Source organism: Mytilus galloprovincialis, chromosome 12 (genome assembly GCF_965363235.1).
Source record: "Mytilus galloprovincialis chromosome 12, xbMytGall1.hap1.1, whole genome shotgun sequence".
NCBI classification, from domain to species: domain Eukaryota; kingdom Metazoa; phylum Mollusca; class Bivalvia; order Mytilida; family Mytilidae; genus Mytilus; species Mytilus galloprovincialis.
In genome coordinates, this window is record NC_134849.1 from 48,881,198 (window position 1) to 48,909,096 (window position 27,899).

Here is a 27,899-nt window from a genome sequence, read left to right on the forward strand (position 1 = left end):
ATTTGATTTTAATACCATACGTACTTGGGAAACAGTTATCAATATATAATTTTAGATGCCGTAGATTTTCAAGTTTGTTAATGTTTGTTCAGAGTGCCACTTACATACAATTCTATAAATACCATTACCGAAACATCCCTTTTATAGAAAACGATAATATATTTTTGTATAAAAATAATGCTGTTATTTGAAGTTCACTTACATAAGTTGGTCCGAGTACACAGTTATTTCGTAGTTCATTTCTTTTAGAATATAAATGGAAATAAAAAAATCCCATCTGCGCTTTCTCAATAATATTTTTACAGTTTTGGGACAATTTTATGTTCAGTGGGTCTTGGAATCTTTTGACAGCTTCCGAAATACTTATTTTTAACCTTTTTCAGCTGGATCAAATCACTACTTTAATTTAAAATTCATGAATCAATTTTGTTTCTCAGTGTAATTTGATCACCCTGCTTGCTATTTGAGGCAAAAAACATGAAGAAATAAATTTGGAAGTGGTATAAAAAAGATTGGCAAGTAATACACTATCCACACTAGGGACTATATTTCTGGACAACAAAAATCAAGGGACAATAACTGTGTACTCGGACCAGTTTACATATATTTATTTAAATATTCCTGATATATTAATTGATTGCATTACTTGTTTTACTGATTTCATTTTATAAAACAATTTTAAGGAAAATATCCCTATTGGCTTGATGTTTCAATTTGACTGTGGAATTATTAAAATGATGAGGACGATAGTGGATTAGTTGTTATGGAAATCCGGTAGAAGATTTTGCATGCATAGGTGTCATACCACCAATTACTCCCTCAAATTTAGAACGTATGTGAAAGTAGGCCTACTCGGACAAAAAATAGTGCATTTGATGTCATTGTTCACCTAAACTAACCAACAAATTTGCAGAAATGAAACTTTTGTTGAAAGAAAAATATATTTAGACCATTTTGAGCCAAATTTTAGCTGTCTAGGACTTTGCATTTAAAATTGAAGATTAATGCGCTCCATGGTATACTAATTTAAGATTTCCAGAAAACCAGGGGTTATTTTTAGTAGAACCTCCTTTCGGGAGCTCTCTTCTTTCTTATATGATTTTGAATGTATGTTGAAAATTGGCATGTAGAAAGATGACACCTGTACAATGCAGGATATACCTAGTTTCTATGAAGTTAAACTTAAGGTAAAATATTTAGAAAGCTGTGAAAATTGTAAAATTTGGTTGAACAGACAGGGACTTTTAATTGGTGGTATGACACCTGCATAACAGGACGGAAACACGTTAATATGACATGAACGTTAAAGCTGCCTTGATTAAGATCAAACAAAAATTAATAGGAGGAATAATGGTATATAGCCTAATGTAGCATTCCACTTCATTTCTATCAAAATCCGATCTAAGAACAAATATCAAACTTCCGAAAACTTCTTTGTAATGTTAGGTTTCAATATCTTGCAACTTGTTGTTACCGAAAGTGTCTTTAAAATTGCGTATAGACATATTTAGAAGGCTAGAAAAACATTATTCGCGTCGCCTTGATGTGCGCAGGGGTAAAAAAAGATAAAAAAAAAGTTATCAAAAGTTAATATCACATAAACAATTTTAATAATCACTTCAAAATGGAATAATATCCATTTACATCTGTTAACCTCATATTCACATGAGTACTGGGATTTCATGCATTTCTGTTGAAATGACAATTAAGTAATTCGTGGTGAAAATTAAAACCTTTTGAATATATCATTTCAGGCATCTTTTACCAGAAATGCTGCCAAGTTACTTGAGGAATTCAAGGAAGAAGGTAATATTCAGACTATTTTATGATTAAATAGAAGTATGGAATATTGTTTAAGTAATTTCTGTGTTAACACATCAAAGTTCACTTAAGATGACAAATGCTTACAAAAAACTGTTAAGATCATTTGACACTAGTTTGCAGTAGAATAAAAGATCTCAAAATATCCACGATACATGTATCATTTCATAGAGATCTTCCATCTATATGTCTGATATTTTCTGTGTAGAAATTATAGATAAGAAAAACAGATATTTAACTTGTACAGACATTTCTTGCACTGTCTGGCGTAAGATGTATTTAAACTGACGGCGTTAACTGTGATCGCAAGGTTTACCATGACTTCCACGCACAAAATCATTTAAACATTTTCAATGAGAACTTAAGTTCACAGTGTAGGAACGTAACTATACGATTTTTATTTTTTTTTTGTCATTTGGATGACAGTCTCCAACATTTAATACAAAATACAGCAGCGAAGAAAGACTCCTTGTTTTTACTATTAGCTATGGGGCAGATATTGTAATGCATACGAGTAAACCATTATACCGGAAATTGATATTTTAACGACCAGGAATTCAAAAACAATGCACCAAGTTATCAAGCAGGGATATATTGAAATAAGATAAAGAGTTTTGACCCAAATATTGCAAATGGTTATATTCATTCAACTTTTATTATGATGTTAACCTTTTAAGTAATAATCAATATATAGTTCTTAGCCTTAACTTTCACTTCAATGTTTGTATCATTATTATTACAAATTGTGCTCATTCTTTACAAACACATAATACTAAATGTTTCTTTTTTTTTTTACTTTACGGTCGCTTGTCGGCAAACAATTGTTATCAAAAATACCAGGATTATAATTTAGTACGCATTTACGAAATTTTGATCGCTTTGAGCAATTTTGTATTTGCACTTGACTCATAATTTTGGCTAGAATATTGATATGAGGATTTTCAATGAGAACTTAATTTCAGAGTGTGGGAACATAACTATACGTTGTTTTTTTTTTTTAAATTATTGTCATTTGGTTGACTGTCGAGCAAGGCTCCAACTACTTTTTACTATTCTACTATTTTTACTATTTTACTTTTTACTATTTACTATTTTACCAATTTTTTTTCTAAATTCAAATCTTCAATAGAATTTTAAAATAAATTATTAGAATTTTGAAATAAATTATTAGAATTTTAAAATAAATAATTAGAATTTTCAAAGCCAACACGGATTTTTTCATTCTTTTAACATTATACAACGACCTACTACACAAAATCTTTCTTAAATTCATTGACCAATTCTTTTCGTTAGGTGCCCTGATCATAATCACTTATAAAAGTGTACTCGAACACACATAAAATGTAAATAAAGAAGATTACAAATACAAGTACATTGTAGGACAATGCTTTTCTCCTCCAAAATCCAGAATATTCATAGATGTGTCACAAAAGTCATCGAAGAAGAAACAACAGATAACAACAAGAACCCTCTTTAAAATTTTGAAAAATAATGCACTATTGTTAAAATAAAGAATGCCATGGTCAGTAAGTTCTTATAAGAGTTATTGTTCTTTGTACAGGTTCTTGCATTTTATGTTCGGGATATTGTTTTGTAAATAGAATTAAGAATAAGAATAGAAATATGACGAGAAACGATTGGTTATTTTTTATGTGCCAAGACAAATGTGATAAAGCTTCCCTTACTTTTTTTTCTTTTCAATTCGCTTGATTTTCATTATAACAAAATTTCAGAATTTATTCTACACTAGTTTAGCTTTCATTCGATAGGAATATGCATTTCCCATCAGTACCATTCACAAATGATTCTCTCTGATTAGTTGAGAAAATCCACTTCAACATCAACAAAGAGCTTTTACCATAAAAATGGGAATCATAGATATCAATTTCTTGTTTATGGATTAAAATAATTCTTATTTTGTGAAGAACCACACTGATGCTATTAGAAAATACAGTGAAGATGACATTATCAAAATGTTCGATTTTTTAATAGACAATATATTTGTACCAATGGGTACTAATTTTGCACCCTTCCGGTCGACTTGATTTTGTACTCGTATTCAAAAGTTCTAAAAGACAAAAAGCAAAAGCACCTTGCAACATTCGTTTATCTCACTTTCAGATATATTGATGATGTCATATCACTGAATAACCCGTATTTCAGTCTGTACTTGCTCCTCATTTAACCAAGTGAACTTGAAATTAAGGATACTACTGATACAAGAAGGAGTGCTTCATACCTTGATCTTGTCCTCAATATTGACACAGATGGACGACTTCACACTGAAATCTATGACAAACGGGATGATTTCAACTTCCCAATTATCAATTCCCCATTTCTCTGTGGTAACATACCCTCTCCTCTGATGCTTCGTATGATTTTAACATATCTCAATTTATACGTTTTGCTCGTGTATTTTCGTACTTTACTGACCTCCTATACAGGAGTTTGCTCCAACAGAGTTCCGATGAGGAAAGATTAGAAATGACACACCGTAAATTTTATGGACATCATGACGAATTGGCTGATCCATACGATGAGTCGGTGTCTAAACTAACTAATGACCTTTTTATCACGTCTTAAATTGTATGTCGTCTGTCTGCTAAGTACAAAACGTGACATATTCTCGAACATGACTGTTAAAACCGAGTGTCTCCTTATTTTGTACATCCGACATTCATGTATATATTTTTGTTATGCTTCTATTATTGTTTTGGTTGAATAGTCTGTTATGTCTTGTCGTTTATTCCAAATAATTTTAGAATTGTATTCAATACATCATTGCCATAAAATTATTCAGACGAGTTTTGTGAAAATAATTGTATAAAGTTCTAGATTGCATGCTAGTTACGTAAGCGCGTCACTGTTTTTTATATCATGTGGTGTTTTTTGTTGATGGAAATTTTTTCGTTGTTCTGGGATTTGCATGTTGGGTCGACTATTAGTATTATATTACGTGTTGTCATTTTAGCGATATATTTTTTTACATTGTCATAAAGTGGAAGGTTTGGCTAGCCATTAAACCAGATTCAACCCACCATTGTGTACTTAAAATGTTCTGTACCAAGTTAAGAATATGTCAGTTGTAATCAGATAGTTCGTTCCTGTGTATGTTGGTTTTTCTTTTTGTTACAGTTCAGTGTTCCTGTTGTTCCTTTGTTTTCCTAATATGGTTGATGTGTCTTCCTAGGTTTTATTTTGTATCCGGATTTGTTTTCTCTCTACCGATTTATGAAGTTTGAACACCGGTATACTACTATTGCCTTTATTTGTATGTTTGTTGTAGGACCGTTATCTGTTAAGGAGGATTACCAGCTGTACGTAAAGGAGTCAACAGATAACGTAGAAAATTCAGATGAGGTTGTATCTGTCAGAGATTGGCCGCTCCACAAACGCGAAATAGATAACCATGAAAAACAGTTATGTAGAGGGAAACAGAAGAAGGTAAGAAAAGTAATTTTTACAAGGGCTATCATGTCGTAAAGACTAATATAATTATTGACATTGAAAGCGACGTCGATAAAAAACAAATGCAACTAGTATGCAATTTTTTTCTAATCCTTTATAATTTTGAAAGCTTTGGTTTGTTAATACTATCATATAAGACAGACACATACGTACACTACATTAACAAATAATTGGGTTTGACATTTTAAACATTTTCTAAACGAATTCGGAGTCTTCGAAAACTCTGCCCTGTGGACAGGCATACACACATGTTTTGTATAAAGATGAACAGAAGCTTATTTTTGTTAAACATTTGAAATATCTTCTTTACATAAAAATGGTCCAATTTTTTGGGCAATTTTTTAAAACTATTCCAGTTTTATTGAATTTTCATGATTTTGTAAAAAAAAAACAACAAAAAAAAACACGTCATTGTTTGCTGTATATTTATCTTTTCTGAAAAAAAATAATGAGCTATGGATTTTTTTAATGTATGTTGTCGTGAAAAAAAATGAAGGGTAGAACATTAGAAAAATTAAATGCAAATTCTGCAATAGGAGATGTCATCCAAATTTGCATTGTAATTTGTAATAACAAAACTAAAACTAGAGGCTCTCAATAGGCTATGTCGCACACCAGTGTATACTGTGGTTATGCAAATCGTGTTTAATAATGGGGGGGGGGGGGGTTCATACAGTGCCAATTATTACTCCCGTTTGAGATCAAACAGCGCTAAGACACGGAAAGTAAAAAAGTAAGATTACTATTCTCAATGGTCTAGAATGTTCTTTTATTGCCTGAACGCTGTAGTATACATTCGTAACAGTCTATCGGATCAAAGATGTCGGAAAAGTACTCCCAACAGTTAGGTGTGTCCCGTTACATTCGGGAAATTCATTCGATTTTGTCTAATCTGATTACAATCGTGATTATGTCGTGACAGATACTGCTATATCGGATCAAAATCGTAAAAATCTTCTGTGTTTTCTGGACGGTGTACTGTGGAATGGGCATGATCTGGAGAGATTTGTCATTGCTGTTGTTTTGCCAATTGAGTCGAGATTGCATCCCGAATGCGAACCGTCTTTGACGAAACCGTTCCGAAACAGTCCCGTTATTAATCCGAAATACGCAAACATTTTGTAAAAATTCGTCATCAAAGGACCATTACTAATAAGGAATTGACGGACGATTTCAACGATGGATAATGTCAAGACACTGACGATGACGTTGTGTTAAGAGAATTGGGAATGCGCAGAAAAGGATATAATTCCATTATATTTTTTTTTTCATTATTTCCATTTAAAAGTTCATGGTCAATGTAATAAAAACAATGACTGATCCAATAGTTATCAAAGGTACCAGGGTTATAATTTAGTAAGCCAGACGCGCGTTTCGTCTAAATAAGACTCATCGGTGACGCTCATATCAAAATATTTATCAAGTCAAACAAATACGAAGTTGAAGAGCATTGAGGATCCAAAATTCCAAAACGTTGTGCCAAATACGGCTAAGGTAATCTATTCCTGGAATAAGAAAATCCTTAGTTTTTCGAAAAATTCAAAGTTTTGTAAATAGGAAATTTATAAAAATGACCACATAATTGATATTCATGTCAACACCGAAGTGCTGACTACTGGGCTGGTGATACCCTCGGGGACGAAACGTCCACCAGCAGTGGCATCGAACCAGTGGTGTAAATAGTTATCAAAGGTACCAGGATTATAATTAGGTAAACCAGACGCGCGTTTCGTCTAAATAAGACTCATCGGTGACGCTCATATCAAAATATTTATCAAGTCAAACAAATACGAAGTTGAAGAGCATTGAGGATCCAAAATTCCAAAACGTTGTGCCAAATACGACTAAGGTAATCTATTCCTGGAATAAGAAAATCCTTAGTTTTTCGAAAAATTCAAAGTTTTGTAAATAGGAAATTTATAAAAATGACCACATAATTGATATTCATGTCAACACCGAAGTGCTGACTACTGGGCTGGTGATACCCTCGGGGACGAAACGTCCACCAGCAGTGACATCGACCCAGTGGTGTAAATAGTTATCAAAGGTACCAGGATTATAATTAAGTACGCCAAACGCGCGTTTCGTCTTCATAGGACTCATCAGTGACGCTCATATCAAAATATTTATCAAGCCAAACAAGTACGAAGTTGAAGAGCATTGATGATCCAAAATTCCAAAAAGTTGTGCAAAAGACGGCTAAGGTAATCTATTCCTGGAATAAGAAAATCCTTAGTTTTTCGAAAAATTCAAAGTTTTGTAAACAGGAAATTTATAAAAAAAATGACCACATAATATTTGATATTCAAGATTTGAAATACAGAAAAAATATGCAATGAGTGATCGAACAACAAACTGTTATTTCACGGTTTAACAATGCAGAAAAATAGTCCGTTCTACTCCGAAGGATTTAAGGAATAACAATACTGTAACAGATATTTACGGATATTCCAGCAAATCCAATTGACGGCGACAACTCTCCAACTATTGTATTGTTATTCCGAGTCTAGTGCATAACAAAAAAGAAATAATAGCTATGGGAAGTTTAATGCATATATTTTCTTTGCAGTCTACTCAAGAATCATCGCATTTGCATTGTTATTATAGCAACACAAGGATACCTTATTTCAAAGCCAAAGCAGAAGAAATGAATAAAGATCCTAAAATATTTGTTTTCCATGACGTTATTTATGAACACGAAATTATTTTGTTAAAGAGAGAAGCCTCTAAAACGGTAAGAGCTAGCTAAATATAACTAGAGAGTTCGAGGTGCTTGTATCGCTTCAACTGGCTTAGATTGATACAATACAATTTCTTATTCCGATAGTGTCAGACAAAAAGGGAAAACAAGTTGAAAATCATCATTCAAGGGCTGTAATTCTTATAAATGATCAGCATAAGGGTCACTAAGTTATAGAAATATGGTCAACGTATTCTCCTTTCAAACGGCAGTATGACTTTTCCAAAGTAGACCTTTTTTTTTTGCTATGCGGGATTAATAAATTGTAGGCATATATAAATAATGGGAACTTAAATCTGATGCATTATGCAAAAACAGTATAGCAACGCCATCTGCATGTTATAAACATATGATACAATTACTGAGCATGTTTTCCCCAAACGTGAAACTGTAATATATTGGGAAGGATGCATTTCAACTAAATTAAAAAAAAAATTATTTTGACAACCCCTATTTAAAATCATCGATTGTTTCCTTTAAATTATGTTAATATACAGCAAAAATATAGGCCGTATGGTGACCTATATTAACTTCTGTGTCATAAGGCCTCCTGTGAAGAGCTGTCTCATTGGCAATCATATAACATCTTCTTTTTTTATATAAAACAATGTCGTTATTACGACATACATTTTTTTCCTCTCAAATGACCCTTATCGACTTCCGTATACCTGTAATTTAGGAAATTAAAATATACTATTCTATTCAATACAAATTGTCCTTATTTTACATTTTTTTTATTGAAATCTGTGCATTTGTTAGTAATGAAAACATCGAATACCGGTACCTTATCTCGGCCTCGTTAATGTTAGCAATAGATCATGTAAATATATATGTGTTAGTATTTGTTAGTTCATTTTACAAAAAAATGTATCAGCTGTAGTTACTATAATATAATACCACATTTTGCATTTGCCTTTAAAAAATAACATAATAAAAATTTAAAAAAAAAAGGACCACAAATAAATGTTTTCATCATATTAAAATAATTAATTTAACAAACATACAGATATTCTAAGTTTTATAGTTTTTTTAAGAATGGAAATATTGAGGAAAAATAAGTTAAATTAACAAAATTTAAAAAAAAATTTAAAAAAAATTAAAAAATTAATACATAGAAAAAGAAAATAAAAATAAATATAATGTTGTGATGAATATTTTTTTTTATTTTAGTTCACAAATTAACATTCTATCATGTTTTTCACAAATGAATTATAATTGGACTTTAATTTCAATCGAACAAATGAGTAAATTGAATCCCCAATTTGTTGAAACTCTCAAGTTTCTTGTTTCTTACTGCTATACACTTCTCTAAATTATAAAGATCTTATAGCATTTTCTTCACAGCATGAATTTGTAAAACTTTCTGGAAGTATTATAAATATATTGTTTAAGACACAGAAAAATCAGGTTTGAAATTTCACCCTTGTATACATGTGAGACATCACCAAACAAAAAATTCTTTTTGGTGAATGAGATACCTATACCATTAGATAAAAACCATATATCTATTTATTCTAATAAATTCTGGACATTTTCACATTCCATAGTACATGTATTCTATAGTTTCTATTTCTTTCTTACAACAATTACATAGTTGACTTTTTATGACATTAATTTTACACAAAAAATTGTTTGTAGCTAATATTCTATGATTTACTCTAAACTGTAACCATTGCAATTTTGTGTTATTAGCAACTGCAAAAGAAAGTTTGAAAATTTCTCTCCATTCCAATTCATTAAGTTCAAAAATTTCATTCCACTTTTTCTGCCCATTTGGAATCACTTTAGGTATTAACATCCAATATATATCTTTAGTTCCATTTTTCTTATTAAAATGATTTGAATAAAAGAGGGAATAAAAAAGGTTCTGTGAGCTTATTATCTCACCTTGAATACAGCTTCTTTGTCTTACTTAATGCTGAAATGATACTATTATACATCATTATATTCCCAGAAATATCAAATTTGTCTTTTATTTCCCCATAGGAGAGAAACTTTCCACTTTTACTAATCACATCATTTTCAAAAACAATACCTTTATTATGCCAACTTCTATAAAATACATATTTGTTGTTGATATTTATATTCTTATTCATCCAAAATGGAATAGCAAGAAAATATTCCCATGTAGAATTTATATCTTTATCTACAAAATATTGCCATGCTTTAAATACATCAATCCAAAATTTGATTTTGAGATTTGAAATAGTTTTGTTGTGTAACTATTTCCTAGTATGAACAATTTTTCTTTATCTATATTTGTAAATAAAATATTTAACCATTTAAAGTTAGAACCAAACAATTTTCTTATCCATATACATTTTAAATCTATTACAAATAGATGAATATTTATCATCTTTAAACCACCATTCGTATAATCCACGTGTAACACTTCTTTTTTAACTCAATGAACTGGTGAGTTCCACAAAAAATAATAAATAGCATCATTAATCATCTCAGCATTTGGGTTTGGTAATGTTAAAAGAGATGATTTAGTATAGGAATAATAAGAGTTTTAACCACAGATATTTTACCAATAACTGTTAAGTTTCTTTTAGACCATGTATTAATCAAAGTTTTTATCTGAAGATATCTATCAGTATAATTTAAGTTTAAAATTTTATCAAGATCAATATCAAAGTTTATCCCTAACAGCCCCGTGATAAATTTCTGTTCTGGCATAACATTTCTCTACTGTATTTTTTACTTCCAATCCATACTACTTGAGTTTTTGTAAAGTTTATCCTTAGTCCAGAAAGTTTCGCATACCAATCTAGCTCAAATAAATCAGTAAGGTGTCATCTGCAAACTGAAATAGTTTATGTTCAACTTGAGAAATTTCTATACCCTGTATTTTCGTATAACCTCTACCTTTTATTGCCGAAATCTCTGCACATAATATGAAAAGGTACGGTGATAGTGGGGCCCCCTGACTACAGCTTCTTCCAATACCAAAGAACTCTGATAAATTTCCACCCTGAATGACTGCAGAGCTAATATTATTTTATAGTACTTTTATCCAATTGATTATTGAATTCCTTAAACTGAAAAAGTCAGAACTGCTAAAAGAAAATCGCAGGTTACTGTATTAAAAGATTTCTCAAAGTCTATCAACAGTAATAAACCAGGTATATCTTTTTCTTCAGTATACTGCAAAATATCATATATGAGTCGGATATTATCTCCCATATAACGCCCACTTATAAAGCCACTTTGATCTAAATTGATAAGTTTATCTAAAACTTTTTTAAATCAATTTGCGATCACCCCTTACCCAATTTCATAAACTGTATTTAATAATGAAATGGGTCGCCAGTTCTTCAGAAAATGCCGTGGCTTGTTATCCTTTGGCAAACATGTGATAATGTCTTGTTTTTGAGTGACTGATAATGATCCAATGTGAAATCCATAATTTAGAGATTCTACAATAAAATATTTTTAATCTTTCCAAAATTTTTTGAAAAACTCAAACGAAAAAACGTCAGATCCAGGAGATTTATGATTTTTCATTTTATGTAATGTTAAACTTGCCATAGCTATAGTTATCTCCCCTTTTAAATATTTTTTTTCATCCTCTGTCAATTTTTCAAAATGAAATTTTTTTAAATCATTTTCTAACTGCTCAATTTTACAGCCATTTAAACTACAATCCCTATTTTTATATAGTGTTTCATAAAATACGTTTGTTTCTTTTAAAATATCATATTGCTTTGTTATGATTCTTCCATACTCTGTTTTGACTTTTGGTATTATTTTACTAGTAAATTTTTTTAACTCAAGACCACAAAAATATTTAGTTGGCTTTTCTCCTTCTTCAATCCATTTTACCCTTGGACGTATTAATTTACCCTTCGTCTTTTCTTTCCTTATATCTCCCAGTTCTTGTTTTTTATCTTTAAATTGATTTATTAGTTCTTCCTTAAAATTTGCTTCTAATGAATCAATTTCCCTTTGTAAATTAAGAACTTTATTATTTTTTTCTTTTTTCTTAAATCTTGCGTATGACATTGTCTTTCCTCTGATTTCCATCAATAAAGTCTCAAGAAATAATTGCTTGTTTATAGTAAAAAAAAATGTCCTTTTTAACAAATACAGAGAACTCGGTTGGATAAAACAAGTTCACTATTATATACAAATTTAATTTTAGTTTGAACGTTCTGGATTGCAACAATATGGGAAAGGAATAGATAATTCAGACGACATTCGTCTGAGCTACACGTAAGTATTCCTAAGTTGTATACATGTCTGCAAGTTTAATAACTTAACAACTGTTTATTATAGTTTTGCAATTAAAGGTATATGATACACTAGCAAGAGCGAGAACAAATCAACCCAAATGTAACATTTATCAACGTTTCTAATTATCATGTGTAACCCCAAATGGTGAAGTTGAAATCATCCCTTTGTAAATTTAAAAGACGCCATCACAAGTAAGTTGGCCATTATGGAATAACCGTTTCACAGATGATATCAAGTATGTTCCTTGTGACGAAACTACAATCCCCTTCCCCTTTTCAAGAATGTGACTTACCAAATTATACTGTTTACCGGGCATGTGATAACATGAACACGACGTGTGCCACATGTGGAGCAGGGTCTGCTAACCATTCCGGAGCATCTGAGATCACAACCAGTTTTTGGTGGAGTTCGTATTGCTTAGTCTTTAATTTTCTATGTTGTGTTTTGTGTACTATTATTTGTCTGTTTGTCATTTTATTTGTTAGCCAGTTTATTTTCTATATATGAGTTTGACTGTCCCTCTGGTATCTTTCGCCCCTCTTTTAATTCGTGAACAATTACCTTTTGTCAACAAATCAATTTTTTTTAAAATTCAAAACAGATCTGGGTTGCATTAAAACTACATCGTGTTGTGAATTGGTGCCAAACAGGGAAAATGTGATCATTTATAAAAAGCATAAGGAACCCTCTGATTTATTATTATTTTCAATCGACTGTATACTGATTCAATGTTATGTGGATATTGCAGGGAACATTTATCTGCTATTTTAATATATTAAGGTTTATGTACCCTTCTGTAGCCATTTTTGTACGAACTTTTCAAACTTCAATTGTATCAAAACTACAGATATAATGAATAATAGAGATAGGCCATTTTGTACATATTCCAAGGGGAAACTTGATGCAAAGCATTATTTTTTACTGTTCCATTGCATTTAATAGAAAAAGAGGACTTTTTGGCAAATAAATCAAGATTTTTATAGAAAATCCACAGCCTTTATCCTTGTACTCTCATATTTGGCAATTTGATGACTGATAGATATAGGATTATTGCATGCAGTGCTAGCATTGATTTCCTTAAAACAAGTTTATAAATGTAGTTATTGGTTAAGACAAGTAGAAATATGGCCAAAATCAAGTACACCTTTTAGGGTACGCTCGACTTTAGTGACTCAGCACGAGGTGTTTTGGAATTTACAGGTTACTTAGAACCTTTTGTAAAAAATAAACACTAGCACACCATAGAAAATCAAGTGAGTAATTTATGTTTCAAATTTTATAACAAAAATCTCTGTATTAAAGGCTGTGGATTTTCTATAAAAATCTTGATTTATTTGCCATAAAGTCCTCTTTTTCTATCAAATGCAATGAAACAGTAAACAATAATGCTTTACATCAAGTTTCCCCTTGGAACATGTACTAAATGGCCTATCTCTATTATTCATTATATCTTTAGTTTTGATACAATTGAGGTTTGAAAAATTCGTACAAAAATGGCTACAGAAGGGTACATAAACCTTAACTAAAACAAAAGTCAATATATTTGTAAAACATAGAAGTGAAAAATAGATTTTCTAAAATTTGATTGATAAGTTATCTTGAAATTTACATAAGAGTCCATAAAGGTTTGACCAAAATCTTGATTAAAACAAATATAAAATGATGGATTGACGGCGCGACAACGAATTGGTGACGTTTTGAAACTTGTGGAAATGTATTCTATAAGGTACAATTCTTTGCACTCTATGGGACTCTATGATTTTAAGAATGGCCAAAATTTACTTAACAATGATTATAAAGAATAAGAGAAAATGTGTCCTTCATTTACAAGCAAGACAAAAAGTGTATTATGAACCGTCTATCTGTATCCTAATTAAAAACAAAAATACGGACTTATAAGACATGTACAAAGCATAATATTATCTGTCTGTAAAGTTCACATAATGGAGCATTATAAAAACAAAGAAACATTAGAATATACTTTTATCTAGATTAACAGCTTTTTGTTACGTTGTTCGTGCTTTTAATTTGCTTAATACAACTAATATTTTGGCTTCAGACAGGTGCATCATATTAATTAAATTAAATTTAATGCATGAGGAAAATGTAAAAGATTACAGTTATACTCAAGTTCTTCTACTAACCAAATATATTTAATTTAACACTGCGCACTTGATTACGAATTATTAGTGGATGGGTTTGGTCGACAGATTCAACTACAAGAAGAGTTGATCACCGCATTCAACTTCTAACAGGGTTAGACACAACATATAGATCTTTATTAAGCAGTTCCGAACCATATCAGGTGAGTTTTAATCAAATAAGACAGATAATAAGGTTGTATTTTAGAAATCATCAACATATATTGATACGAAACATCAGCACTAGAAATACGTAGTCATCAATACTAGAAATACGTAGGTCATAGAGAATTGAAGTCGTCATAATTGTTACCACTGACATCCATTCACAAATTTGAGGTTCACGGTCCCCTTGATTTTGACACTTTTGACGAAATAATCTCGGAAATTGTAATAGTAAATAATGGACAACAGTTGCAACCTTAAAATAATAACATAAAGTTACGACCTCATAAGACATATAATTCTCCAAGAAGATTCCGGACATTTCAAATTGAATTGAAGAATCTCTCTATCACATCAAATATTGCTTTAATGACTCATGTAATAGTTGATCACTAAAACGACAACTTAAATACGTACATGTATATCAACAAAGTCTAAATTCCCCATATTGAGATAATGTTTCAGATTAAAACGTTAGAACGTTTTATAGCAATTGTAAATGATACAGAAAAGTAAATGGAAGCTTTTTTTACATAATTCGGATAATTTCTATATTTTGACGGAAAACCTTTACCGAAATAAATACTTCAGAAGATCCCCAAAATAAAGGAACATAACTTAAACACTACAAGTCTCAATGATTTAGAGTCTTCAATTTCTATTTGTTTTAATGCATTTTTTTTTAATCCGTTTTCTTGTAACGTTTTATACGTATGTAAACTTTGATGTGCAACATCCCATGAGTGAAAAATCTTTGATATCATGAATGTCTCATAATGATGATTAATCGTTTGTCTTTTAAAAGTCTTGTAAATATAACTTTCTACATTTATTTTCGTTTCTAGGACAGCAATTTATTTATTTCCTCACTTCCGAATGTGATGCATATTTTTTTGGAAAAAGAGTTACTAGAATACATGTAGTTAAAGATAAGTTTCAAGACAAACAATAATTAGTCCGTAAATCAAGATGATAATATAGTGTGGATTAAGAGAATCATATTTATTCACAAAAGTAACATAAAAGTAACTGTTGATAGTATGTACCATGATGTTAATGCAACAAAACGCATTTTTAACTGTTAAAATTTTCATAGAAATATGAATAAGACTACAATTATATTAATACATAATTTAGATATTCAGATATTGCTGTGACCAACCCTCAAAGGTTGATATATCACGAATAAAAATGAGCTTACAGATGTCACGAACCAAAACTTAATGATGAATGTGAAATGATCTACATCAAACGGAATTTTTGTTTTGGTGAACAAAGTCTATCTTTTTGGGGTTATCAAAATCTAGGATTTTAGGTTTAAATGTCGTTTCTAGATAAGTAGATTAAGCCGGCTTCTTGATACAAGCTTGTACATTTGACTTTTATACTGTAAATGTAAGTTAAGATCGAAAGACTTGGAAATAGCCTTTAAGTTCAGTGAAAATCGGTCCTCCCTCTGTACTTGCATATACTTTTAAATATATAATACAGTTTGGTAGTCATCTCGATATGTACTGTTAATTACGGTGATAAGTCCACATAAAACTATTATTTATCTCAGGTTGTCAACTATGGAATAGGTGGATTCTTCAATGTGCACAGAGACAATTTGGTGAGTTATTCGAAAGAACATGAAATTATTGTTCCAATGTAACTTTTACGACTGAGGGTTTCGTACGCGTCTTACTAGCATTTGTAGAACAATTAATTTTTTTATGACAATGATATTTACTCCTTGAGACAACATAAACTATTTTCTTAGGTCTGGTGCATTAATTAACTATGGAGCTCAGCCATATCTGGATTTATGAATACACAATTAAAAGAATAAATGAGAATTGATTGTCAACGTGTAAAGCGATTAATGTATAATTTAAGTATAGAAACTCGTAAACGTTTCAGTACAATCCCATATGGGGTCCACCGCAGGACGAAGATCTTGAAATTGTTAGAGGATCCGGAGATAGAATTGCAACATGGATATTTTATGTAAGTAGCACATAGCATTTATCAACTCTCTGTTAATTCAGGATTTCACAGAATAAAATTGTGAATACACTTTCAACAATCATTTGGCATTGCACAAACATGAGCTTTTCTCAGATTGGCTTTGGCGTCTTTAAACTAAATTCGTTAGAGGTGTACTTAATAATTTTTAGTCTTAAAGAACATTGTTCGATTATCTCATCCACAATGTTAACGAATACATGCAATTAAAACAGAGCGACATAAACTACAATATTGTTACGCTCTGGCCCTTGGCCTTATTTCATAAACTTAAACGTGTATTTTTCATCGTGTGTAATTTGTGACCCCCGTTCCACTCTTCTCCATGCAGATGTCCCCGAGTACGCCTCGTATGGTATTTTTATGAGAGGAGTGGTTTACCTGTACTTAAACCTATCTAATGATTCTATTTAATCGATGTGTCATCTTCATTTGACGGTGCATTTGCCCAAATTTGTCTCAGTTTATCGTTACTTTCACTTATCGGCGCCATTCCTTATGTTTTGTTTTCCTTGTGTACTATGTCATATTTGTGGGCGGGGCAAGTATAACTAGCTAGGTTTGCGTGCACCGAGTAGGATTTTTCACCTCAATGCAGAACGATCGCAGCTCTTAACTTGCAATAGAAATTATATAACACCAACCACATTATATATAAAACTTATGCAGAACTTGACGCAAAATCACTGAAGATTAAACCAAAGATTGGTAATTGTTTATTCTAAAACTTTGTAAAGAGAATTTAATATCATTGTTCGGAGAATATAATAAAACCTGCGTCTGCCGTATTGCACCAAGTAGCGTACTCGGTGTTTACATTTTGGCTAGCACCAATCACATTTGCTCGGTGCTGCACCAAGTGGAATTACTTGGTGAAAAGTATTTTTCTTTAATAGAAAGCTTTTAGATATTTTAATATTAGTCTTTTATGATCCTTATAAAATTATGAAGTTAAAAATATAACCTGCACCAAGCAGTATCTGAAATTATTTGCTCGGTGTGCACCAAGTAAAATTCTTGCACCGACTAAATTTCTTGCACCGACTAGATTTCTTTGCACCTAGTGCAATAGGAATTATATAATAGCAGTTAGGAATAAAATGTGTCTTTGTATATTAAGATAACTCTATTTCATGTGTTTTATGAACTACTGTATCTTTTGTGAATTACTTATGCTGAATTGATAATAATATTTAATACAACTTATGAACTCCATTATGGTTTTTATTATTACTTCCTTCACCAGAGGCCCACAAAAGTAATTACGGGTGTACATCCTGACAGAAAACCCCGGAACGTTACAATATTAAGAAAACAATAAGTGGTGAGCATATTTGCCGCTGCACAGTAAAATCGAACAAATCAATCATTTAGTAGATTGATGAGTTGTACAGTTTTACTTTTTTAAGTTTTTAAGTTATAAGTTATAAAAGGTAAAGTTACAAATATACCGAATCCCTAGGAGAATCCAAAACGGAAATCCGTAATCAAATGGCAAAATCAAAAGCTCAAACACATCAAACGAATAGATAACAACCGGGTTTTTTTTCTGGAAACGGAGGAGTAAACCACATGTTCAACTTTGTACATTTGTGTTGATTGTATCAAGTTTTTTTGTATTGACTGAGTGCACTGAAACATTAACCTATGATATCTTTTTGGGTTGCTCATCTTATTTTGTCAATATAACGAAACTATAACAAACTTTTATACAAGGAAGATGTTTGAGATATCAATAAAATCAAGTTGTATCCTCCATTTTCGTCGGAAAATGCCTGAACCAAGTCAGGAATATGAGTTATTATGCAATCGTCCCGTTAAGTTTTGTTCTATACTATTAGATACACAGTTTCATATTATAAGATCATTTGAACACGGCTAAGGAACTATTAGAGCGCTGGACTTTGCAAATCATCCTGTTTCAATCTCTGTACAAATACAATTTATATTTTGAGACTGTATCTATATAAATGGTTCATACAATTGTTTCAAATGAAATAGTTTGGGTTTTTAAATAAAAATCAGACGTACAGCGTAAAAATTCCGCGTATCTTTATTCTAGAAAGCGTCAGGAATAAAAACTAATTTACGGAAGTACATTATCAATGTAACAAACAAGGAAATATACGATATCATCTGTGAAACGGTTATTCCATAACGGTTAACCAACTCGTGATGGCGTCCTTAAAATTTACGATGGGATGATTTCAACTTCACCATTTGGAACTCTTGGTTTAATAGTTTCCTTGTAAGTAGCTCTTTTGAGGAAATCATGATAGGAATTACTAGCCCAGGAATATCGTTTTAATTGGGAGATATATACTCCGTATGCAGGTGCTACTGGAATGTTGCTACATAGAGATGGAAAGTTTACAATTGTGAAGCTGAAATCATCTCTTTCGTCGTAAAGCTTTGTTTTCAACCGACCCTCATTGCCAATTTTTAGATGTAGTTCAAGATATGAAGCAGACAACTGTATCAGTTACGTCCTTTATATCTAGTTCGATGGGATAGATACATTCAACATATTTACCAAATTTTAAATTATTTAGTGAGAGAACATCATCTGTATAGCGAAAAGTAAAGTTAAAGGATATTGCTAACTTCTTATCTTGCTTCCTAAGAAGTATGTATTCAGCCTCATAATGATAAAGAAACAAGTCGGCAAGAATAGGGTTATAATTGGTTCCCATTGGAATACCAACAGTCTGTTGAAAAACACGTCCTCCAAACATACCAATATGTTGTCAATCAAGAATCAAGCATCTTGATAATGTCAGTTTCAGAAAATGTTTTGTTTGAATCAGAGTGATTCTTAACAAGGTAGGATTTATTCCTCCCAACTTGGAAGGCCCGGCAATATACCGTTGTATGTAAGGACTTTTATGTAGTTTAGTTATCCAATACAGAGATGGAAGATCCAGTTCTTCATCTGTGGTTGAAATTCCAAAGAAGGAACATTGAACAGATCTATGATTATCCGGGATAATCCAGGATTACTCTTTGGTAAGTGTCGTTAGGGTTTATGTTGAGTTTCCAAGTGAATTGTCGATACGTAATTCATTTATCAAGCAGTTTATGTAATGAGATTTACACACAAAAACTATGTTGTTTTGCGCTTTATCTGCGGGAACAACAAAATATTTGTCATGGAGGTAGGACAAGCGTTTTGCAACATTTGGGTCTTTAAAGATTGACGTATTGATAGACCCATTTAGTTTCTTAATTCTGATTCATATCCTTAATCTATTTGGAAAGAGTATCTACGTCTTCTTTCTCACGTTTAGCCCTTTGCCTGGCATAATCTTCGATTGAATCCACCAGTATTTTGAAGTTATATTTTCAATTGATGGATTTAGGCTCACGATATTTCGGACCTTTGGATAACACATTTCGCAGGACGAACTTTGCCGTAAGGAGCTAGCGAGTGTTTCCGAAATAATGTAGGTTGTTTAACCCCGCCACATTATTTATGTATGTGCCTGTCCCAAGTCAGGAGCCTGTATATTCAGTGGTTGTCGTTTATTTATGTGTTACATATTTGTTATTCATTTTTTTACATAAATAAGGCCGTTAGTTTTCTCGTTTGAATTGTTTTACATTGTCTTATCGGGGCCTTTTATAGCTGACTATGCGGTATGGGCTTTGCTCATTTTTGAAGGCCGTACGGTGACCTACAGTTGTTAATGTCTGTGTCATTTTGGTCTTTTGTGGATAGTTGTCTCATTGGCAATCATACCACATCTTCTTTTTTATATGTATACGTATTTTTTTCTTTAACAGCAACTATGAACCACAGCAATTCCCAAATGGGCCTAACTCCCAAAAATCATTCCAGTGGGGCCTTCCCCAGTTATACCCTTTCATTTGAGCCATGTACGGTGGCGAACTTTGCCGTACGAAGCTTGCGAAATAATGTAGGTTATATACCTATTTTTTTCTCTTAACAGCAACTATGAACCCCAGCAATTCCTAAAATGAGTCTAACCCCCAAATAATTATTTCAGTTAGGCCTTCCCCCAGTTTATACCCTTTTATTTGAACCATGTTCGGTAGCAAACTTTGCCGTACGGAGCTGGCGAGTCTTATCAAAATAATGTAGGTTATATACGTATTTTTTTTTCTCAAAAGCAACTATGAACCACAGCAATGCCCAAATGGGCCTAACTCCCACTATGGCGAACTTTGCCGTAAGGAGCTGGCGAGTCTTACCGAAATAATGTAGGTTGTATACGTATTTTTTTTCTTAACTGCAACTATATATATGAACCACAGCAATTCCCAAATGGGCCTAACTCTCAATAAATCAATTCAGTGGGGCCTTCCCCTAGTTATGCCCTTTCATTTGAGCCATGTCCGGTGGCGAACTTTGCAGTACGGTGCTGGTGAGTTTTACCGGAATTATCTAGTTTGTATACGTATTTTTTTTCTTAACAGCAACTATGAACCACAGCAATTCCCAAATGGGCCTAACTCCCAAAAAATCATTTCAGTGGGGCCTTTTCCCAGTTATAACCTTTCATTTGAGCCGTGTCCGGTGGCGAACTTTGCCGTACGTAGCTGGCGAGTCTTACGGAAATAATGTAGGTTGTATACGTATTTTTTTTTCTTAACAGCAACTATGAACCACAATTCCCAAATGGGCCTAACTCCCAAAAAGTCATTTCAGTGGGGCCTTCTCTCAGTTATATTCTTTCATTTGAGCCATGTCCGGTGGCGAACTTTGCCGTACGGAGCTTGCGAGTCTTACCGAAATAATGTAGGTTGTATACGTATTTATTTTTCTTAACAGCAACTATGAACCAAAGCAATTCCCAAATGGGCTAATTCCCAAAAAATCATTTCAGTGGGGCCTTTCCCCAGTTATACCCTTTCATTTGAACCATGTCCAGCGGCGAACATTGCTGTATGGAGCTGGTGAGTCTTACAAAAATAATGTAGGTTGTATACGTATTTTTTTTCTTAACAGCAACTATGAACCACAGCAATTTCCAAATGGCCCTAACTCCCATAAAATCATTTCAGTCAAGCCTTCCCGTAGTTATGCCTTTCATTTGAGCCATGTTCGGTGGCGAACTTTGCCGTAAGGAGCTGGCGAGTCTTACCGAAATAATGTAGGTTGTATACGTATTTTTTTCTTAACAGCAACTATGAACCACAGCAATTCCCAAATGGGCCTAACTCCCAAAAAATCATTTCAGTGGGGCCTTTTCCCAGTTATAACCTTTCATTTGAGCCGTGTCCGGTGGCGAACTTTGCCGTACGAAGCTTGCGAAATAATGTAGGTTATATACCTATATTTTTCTCTTAACAGCAACTATGAACCCCAGCAATTCCTAAAATGAGTCTAACCCCCAAATAATTATTTCAGTTAGGCCTTCCCCCAGTTTATACCCTTTTATTTGAACCATGTTCGGTAGCAAACTTTGCCGTACGGAGCTGGCGAGTCTTATCAAAATAATGTAGGTTATATACGTATTTTTTTTTCTCAAAAGCAACTATGAACCACAGCAATGCCCAAATGGGCCTAACTCCCACTATGGCGAACTTTGCCGTAAGGAGCTGGCGAGTCTTACCGAAATAATGTAGGTTGTATACGTATTTTTTTTCTTAACTGCAACTATATATATGAACCACAACAATTCCCAAATGGGCCTAACTCTCAATAAATCAATTCAGTGGGGCCTTCCCCTAGTTATGCCCTTTCATTTGAGCCATGTCCGGTGGCGAACTTTGCAGTACGGTGCTGGTGAGTCTTACCGGAATTATCTAGTTTGTATACGTATTTTTTTTCTTAACAGCAACTATGAACCACAGCAATTCCCAAATGGGCCTAACTCCCAAAAAATCATTTCAGTGGGGCCTTTTCCCAGTTATAACCTTTCATTTGAGCCGTGTCCGGTGGCGAACTTTGCCGTACGGAGCTGGCGAGTCTTACGGAAATAATGTAGGTTGTATACGTATTTTTTTTTCTTAACAGCAACTATGAACCACAATTCCCAAATGGGCCTAACTCCCAAAAAGTCATTTCAGTGGGGCCTTCTCTCAGTTATATTCTTTCATTTGAGCCATGTCCGGTGGCGACCTTTGCCGTACGGAGCTTGCGAGTCTTACCGAAATAATGTAGGTTGTATACGTATTTATTTTTCTTAACAGCAACTATGAACCAAAGCAATTCCCAAATGGGCTAATTCCCAAAAAATCATTTCAGTGGGGCCTTTCCCCAGTTATACCCTTTCATTTGAACCATGTCCAGCGGCGAACATTGCCGTATGGAGCTGGTGAGTCTTACAAAAATAATGTAGGTTGTATACGTATTTTTTTTCTTAACAGCAACTATGAACCACAGCAATTCTCAAATGGGCCTAACTCCAACAATTTTGTTAGTGGAGCCTTTCCCCAGTTAGAACCTTTCATTTGAGCCATGTCCGGTAGTGAACTTTCCCGTAAGGAGCTGGCGAGTCTTACTGAAATAATTTAGGTTGTGTACGGGTTTTTTTCTTAACAGCAACTGTAACCACAGCAATTTCCAAATGGCCCTAACTCCCATAAAATCATTTCAGTCAAGCCTTCCCGTAGTTATGCCTTTCATTTGAGCCATGTTCGGTGGCGAACTTTGCCGTAAGGAGCTGGCGAGTCTTACCGAAATAATGTAGGTTGTATACGTATTTTTTTTCTTAACAGCAACTATGAACCACAGCAATTCCCAAATGGGCCTAACTCCCAAAAAATCATTTCAGTGGGGCCTTTTCCCAGTTATAACCTTTCATTTGAGCCGTGTCCGGTGGCGAACTTTGCCGTACGGAGCTGGCGAGTCTTACGGAAATAATGTAGGTTGTATACGTATTTTTTTTTCTTAACAGCAACTATGAACCACAACAATTCCCAAATAGGCCTAACTCCCAAAAAGGCATTTCAGTGGGGCCTTCTCTCAGTCATATTCTTTCATTTGAGCCATGTCCGGTGGCGAACTTTGCCGTACGGAGCTGGCGAGTCTTACCGAAATATTGTAGGTTGTATACGTATTTATTTTTCTTAACAGCAACTATGAACCAAAGCAATTCCCAAATGGGCCTAATTCCCAAAAAATTATTTCAGTGGGGCCTTTCCCCAGTTATACCCTTTCATTTGAACTATGTCCAGCGGCGAACATTGCCGTACGGAGCTGGTGAGTCTAACCGAAATAAAGTAGGTTGTACACGTATTTTATTTTCTGAACAGCAACTTTGAACGACAGCAATTCCCAAATGGGCCTAACTCCCTAAATATCATTTCAGTGGGGCCTTTCCCCAGTTATACCCTTTCATTTGAGCCGTGTCCGGTAGCGAACTTTGCCGTACGGAGATGGTGAGTCTTACCGAAATATTGTAGGTTGTATACGTATTTTTTTTTCTTAACAGCAACTATGAACCACAGCAATTCCCAAATGGGCCTAACTCCAAAAAAATCATTTCAGTGGGGCCTTTCCCCGGTTATACCTTTTCATTTGAGCCATGTCCGGCGGCAAACTTTGCCGTACGGAGTCTTACCGAAATAATGTAGGTTGTATACGTATTTTTTTTATTAACAGCAACTATGAACCACAGCAATTCCCAAATGGGCTTAACTCCCAAAAAACATTTAAGTGGAGCCTTCCCCCAGTTATAACATTTCATTTAAGCCATGTCCGGTGGTAAACTTTGCCGTAAGGAGCTAGCGAGTCTTACCAAAATAATAAAGGTTGTATACGGTTTTTTTCTTAACAGCAACTATGAACCACAGCAATTCCCAAATGGGCGTAACTCCCATAAAATCAATTCAGTGGGGTTTTCCTTTAGTTATGGCTTTCATTTGAGCCATGTCCGGTGGCCGTACGGATCTGGTGAGTCTTACCAAAATAATGTAGGTTGTATACGTATTTTTTTTCTTAACTGCAACTATGAACCACAGCAATTCCCAAATGGGCCTAACTCCAAAAAAATCATTTCAGTGGGGCCTTTCCCCGGTTATACCTTTTCATTTGAGCCATGTCCGCCGGCAAACTTTGCCGTACGGAGTCTTACCGAAATAATGTAGGTTGTATACGTATTTTTTTTATTAACAGCAACTATGAACCACAGCAATTCCCAAATGGGCTTAACTCCCAAAAAACATTTAAGTGGAGCCTTCCCCCAGTTATAACATTTCATTTGAGCCATGTCCGGTGGTAAACTTTGCCGTAAGGAGCTAGCGAGTCTTACCAAAATAATAAAGGTTGTATACGGTTTTTTTCTTAACAGCAACTATGAACCACAGCAATTCCCAAATGGGCGTAACTCCCATAAAATCAATTCAGTGGGGTTTTCCTTTAGTTATGGCTTTCATTTGAGCCATGTCCGGTGGCCGTACGGATCTGGTGAGTCTTACCAAAATAATGTAGGTTGTATACGTATTTTTTTTCTTAACTGCAACTATGAACCACAGCAATTCCCAAATGGGCCTAACTCTCCTTAAATCAATTCAGTGGGGCCTTCCCCTAGTTATGTCTTTTCATTTGAGCCGTGTCCGGTGGCGAAATTTGCCGTACGGAGCTGGCGAGTCTTACCGAAATAATGTAGGTTGTATACGTATTTTTTTTCTTAACAGCAACTATGAACCACAACAATTCCCGAATAGGCCAAACTTCCAAAATGTCATTTCGATGGGGCCTTCTCTCAGTTATATTCTTTCATTTGAGCCATGTCCGGTGGCGAACTTTGCCGTACGGAGCTGGCGAGTCTTACCGAAATAATGTAGGTTGTATACGTATTTATTTTCTTAACAGCAACTATGAACCAAAGCAATTCCCAAATGGGCCTAATTCTTAAAACTATCAATTCAGTGGGGCCTTTCCCCAGTTATACCCTTTCATTTGAACCATGTCCAGCGACGAACATTGCCGTACGGAGCTGGTGAGTCTAACCGAAATAAAGTAGGTTGTACACGTATTTTATTTTCTGAACAGCAACTTTGAACGACAGCAATTCCCAAATGGGCCTAACTCCCAAAATATCATTTCAGTGGGGCCTTTCCCCAGTTATACCCTTTCATTTGAGCCGTGTCCGGTAGCGAACTTTGCCGTACGGAGATGGTGAGTCTTACCGAAATATTGTAGGTTGTATACGTATTTTTTTTCTAAACAGCAACTATGAACCACAGCAATTCCCAAATGGGCCTAACTCCAAAAAAATCATTTCAGTGGGGCCTTTCCCCGGTTATACCTTTTCATTTGAGCCATGTCCGGCGGCAAACTTTGCCGTACGGAGCTGGTGAGTCTTACCGAAATAATGTAGGTTGTATACGTATTTTTTTTTTCTTAACAGCAACTATGAATCACAGCTATTCCCAAATGGGCCTAACTCCCAAACAATCATTTCAGTGGGGCCTTCCCCCAGTTATACCCTTTCATTTGAGCCATATCCGTTGGCAAAATTTGCCGTACGGAGATAGCCTGTCTATCCGAAATATTGTAGGTTCTATATGAAACCACAGCAATTCCTAAATGAGCCTAACTGCCAAAAACATCATTTCAGTCGGGCCTTCCCCTAGTTATGGAAACCATTGTTACAAACGTATACCTATCATTTCGGATATTACAAGTCACAAACCTTTCAAACCAGTTCGCATTGGAAAAGATGAAAAAAGAGAAAAAAGCTGTTCTTAAACTTTCCTTTGCCAACTGATTTGAAAGGTTTGTGACTTGTTATATCCGAAATGATAGCTATACGTTTGTATTGGTTTGAATGAGGATTTGTAACAATGGTTTCCAAACTTAAATTGATTAGAGAATGAAGTTTTGAAAGAGGTAATGAATAAAATTTCGTGCGAATGTCATAAATACCTAACGGCTTTTGTATAAATGACAGCAAGTCATTAATAGAGACATCATGTAGAGTAGGTGAAATATAATGACGATAATCATGACTGCGTCTACGTCGAGGAGTGGAGTTGAAAATATTCATTAAACGATTAAGGATACTCTTGAACAATTCGCTAACTCATTAAAAAGATATACCATAAAACAATTGGCTGACTCTTTAAAGAGTCATACACTTAAATTGGTTGACACTTTAAGAAGTTGTACCCTGAAACAATTGGATCACTCGTTAATGCGTTAAACAATTAAACGTCTATTTGCAACTGATTTTGGTGTCCCTTGTATCTTTTTCAAAAGCTTTACCTGTGACGATTGCCAGCTTTACCTAAACGTTTTTTACCTTTCAGATGAATGACGTAAGAGAAGGAGGAGCTACTATTTTTCCGGAACTAAACACAAGAATCCCTGTTGAAAAAGTACCATTTCATACCTTATATATTGTAGCAAGAAAAATATTTCGCACAACCAGACCTACACAAAGAATGCTTCTGAAACAGACACAGTAAATTAAATGTTTGAATTGAAACATTGACGCAAACTGAATACATACCACATTCGGTCTAGATCTTTATAATTGAGAAAAAAAATATAAGCATGTAAAATATTCCGATATTTTCTCTTGTACGAAGTATATAAAAAGCAACGCATTTCATAGATATAAGAAGATGGGATATGAGTTCAAATGAGACAACTCTCCATCCAGGTCACAATTTGTAAAAGAAAACCCGTTTTAGGTCAAAGTACGGTCTCAACACGGAGCTTTGGCTCACAGAACAGTAAGCTATAAAGGGCCTAATGTGTGTCAAGATTTAACGTTTAAGAAGGGTGATTTGAAAAGGGAGTTTAGGTAAGCAATGATTGTTGGTATATGGTTTATAGTTTCCATGATAGTTGACTATTCAATTTAAAAAAAAAATCCCGCATCGTTTTGAATTACGAGTTAATCAGTAGCAGAACGTTATGTGTTTGTTTAAAATACTAGCACTAAGTACATTGTACAATCGAAAGGATAGGAATAACCTTTAAGTTAATCATATCACATGAATAAGTATTCTCATTTTCGAGTGTGATTTCTTTATAATCAAACCAAACAATGATTAGTCAGCTAAATAGAAAACATTGAGGGACACGGTTTATTTCAAAGTTGTTTTGTCGAATTTTTTTAAAACGCGAAAATAATGCATAACAGAGTATCAGTCATTGCATGACAATTGAGAAATGATTTTAAATAATGTGATAAATCTTTACTAGTGTGGATCTAGCCGTCGATAGCAGCCGGCGTTAATATTCATGAGGCCAGCCTTCAATAATATTCATGAGCCGGCAATAATATTCATGAGATGACTTGCGTTCTAAGAAGTGTTGTTAGAAACTATGAACGATAACTATGATTAAATAATGTTCCTATTTATATGTGATATTACTTCAAACAGGCATGTCAATG

The 27,899-nt window shown here is 33.7% G+C and overlaps 1 protein-coding gene across 1 annotated transcript in view; it reads left to right on the forward strand.

The window, feature by feature from the left end:
* The window catches only part of LOC143055409 (prolyl 4-hydroxylase subunit alpha-1-like), an 81,931-nt gene that overhangs the window by 12,605 nt on the left and 41,427 nt on the right, over positions 1-27,899 (forward strand). Inside the window, exons 3-10 of the mRNA XM_076228541.1 lie at positions 1,755-1,806; positions 5,108-5,265; positions 7,859-8,023; positions 12,177-12,247; positions 14,459-14,573; positions 16,136-16,186; positions 16,477-16,563; positions 26,803-26,871. Coding sequence (XP_076084656.1) covers positions 1,755-1,806; positions 5,108-5,265; positions 7,859-8,023; positions 12,177-12,247; positions 14,459-14,573; positions 16,136-16,186; positions 16,477-16,563; positions 26,803-26,871 — 768 coding nt within the window. The remainder of the gene's footprint in view (positions 1-1,754; positions 1,807-5,107; positions 5,266-7,858; positions 8,024-12,176; positions 12,248-14,458; positions 14,574-16,135; positions 16,187-16,476; positions 16,564-26,802; positions 26,872-27,899) is intronic.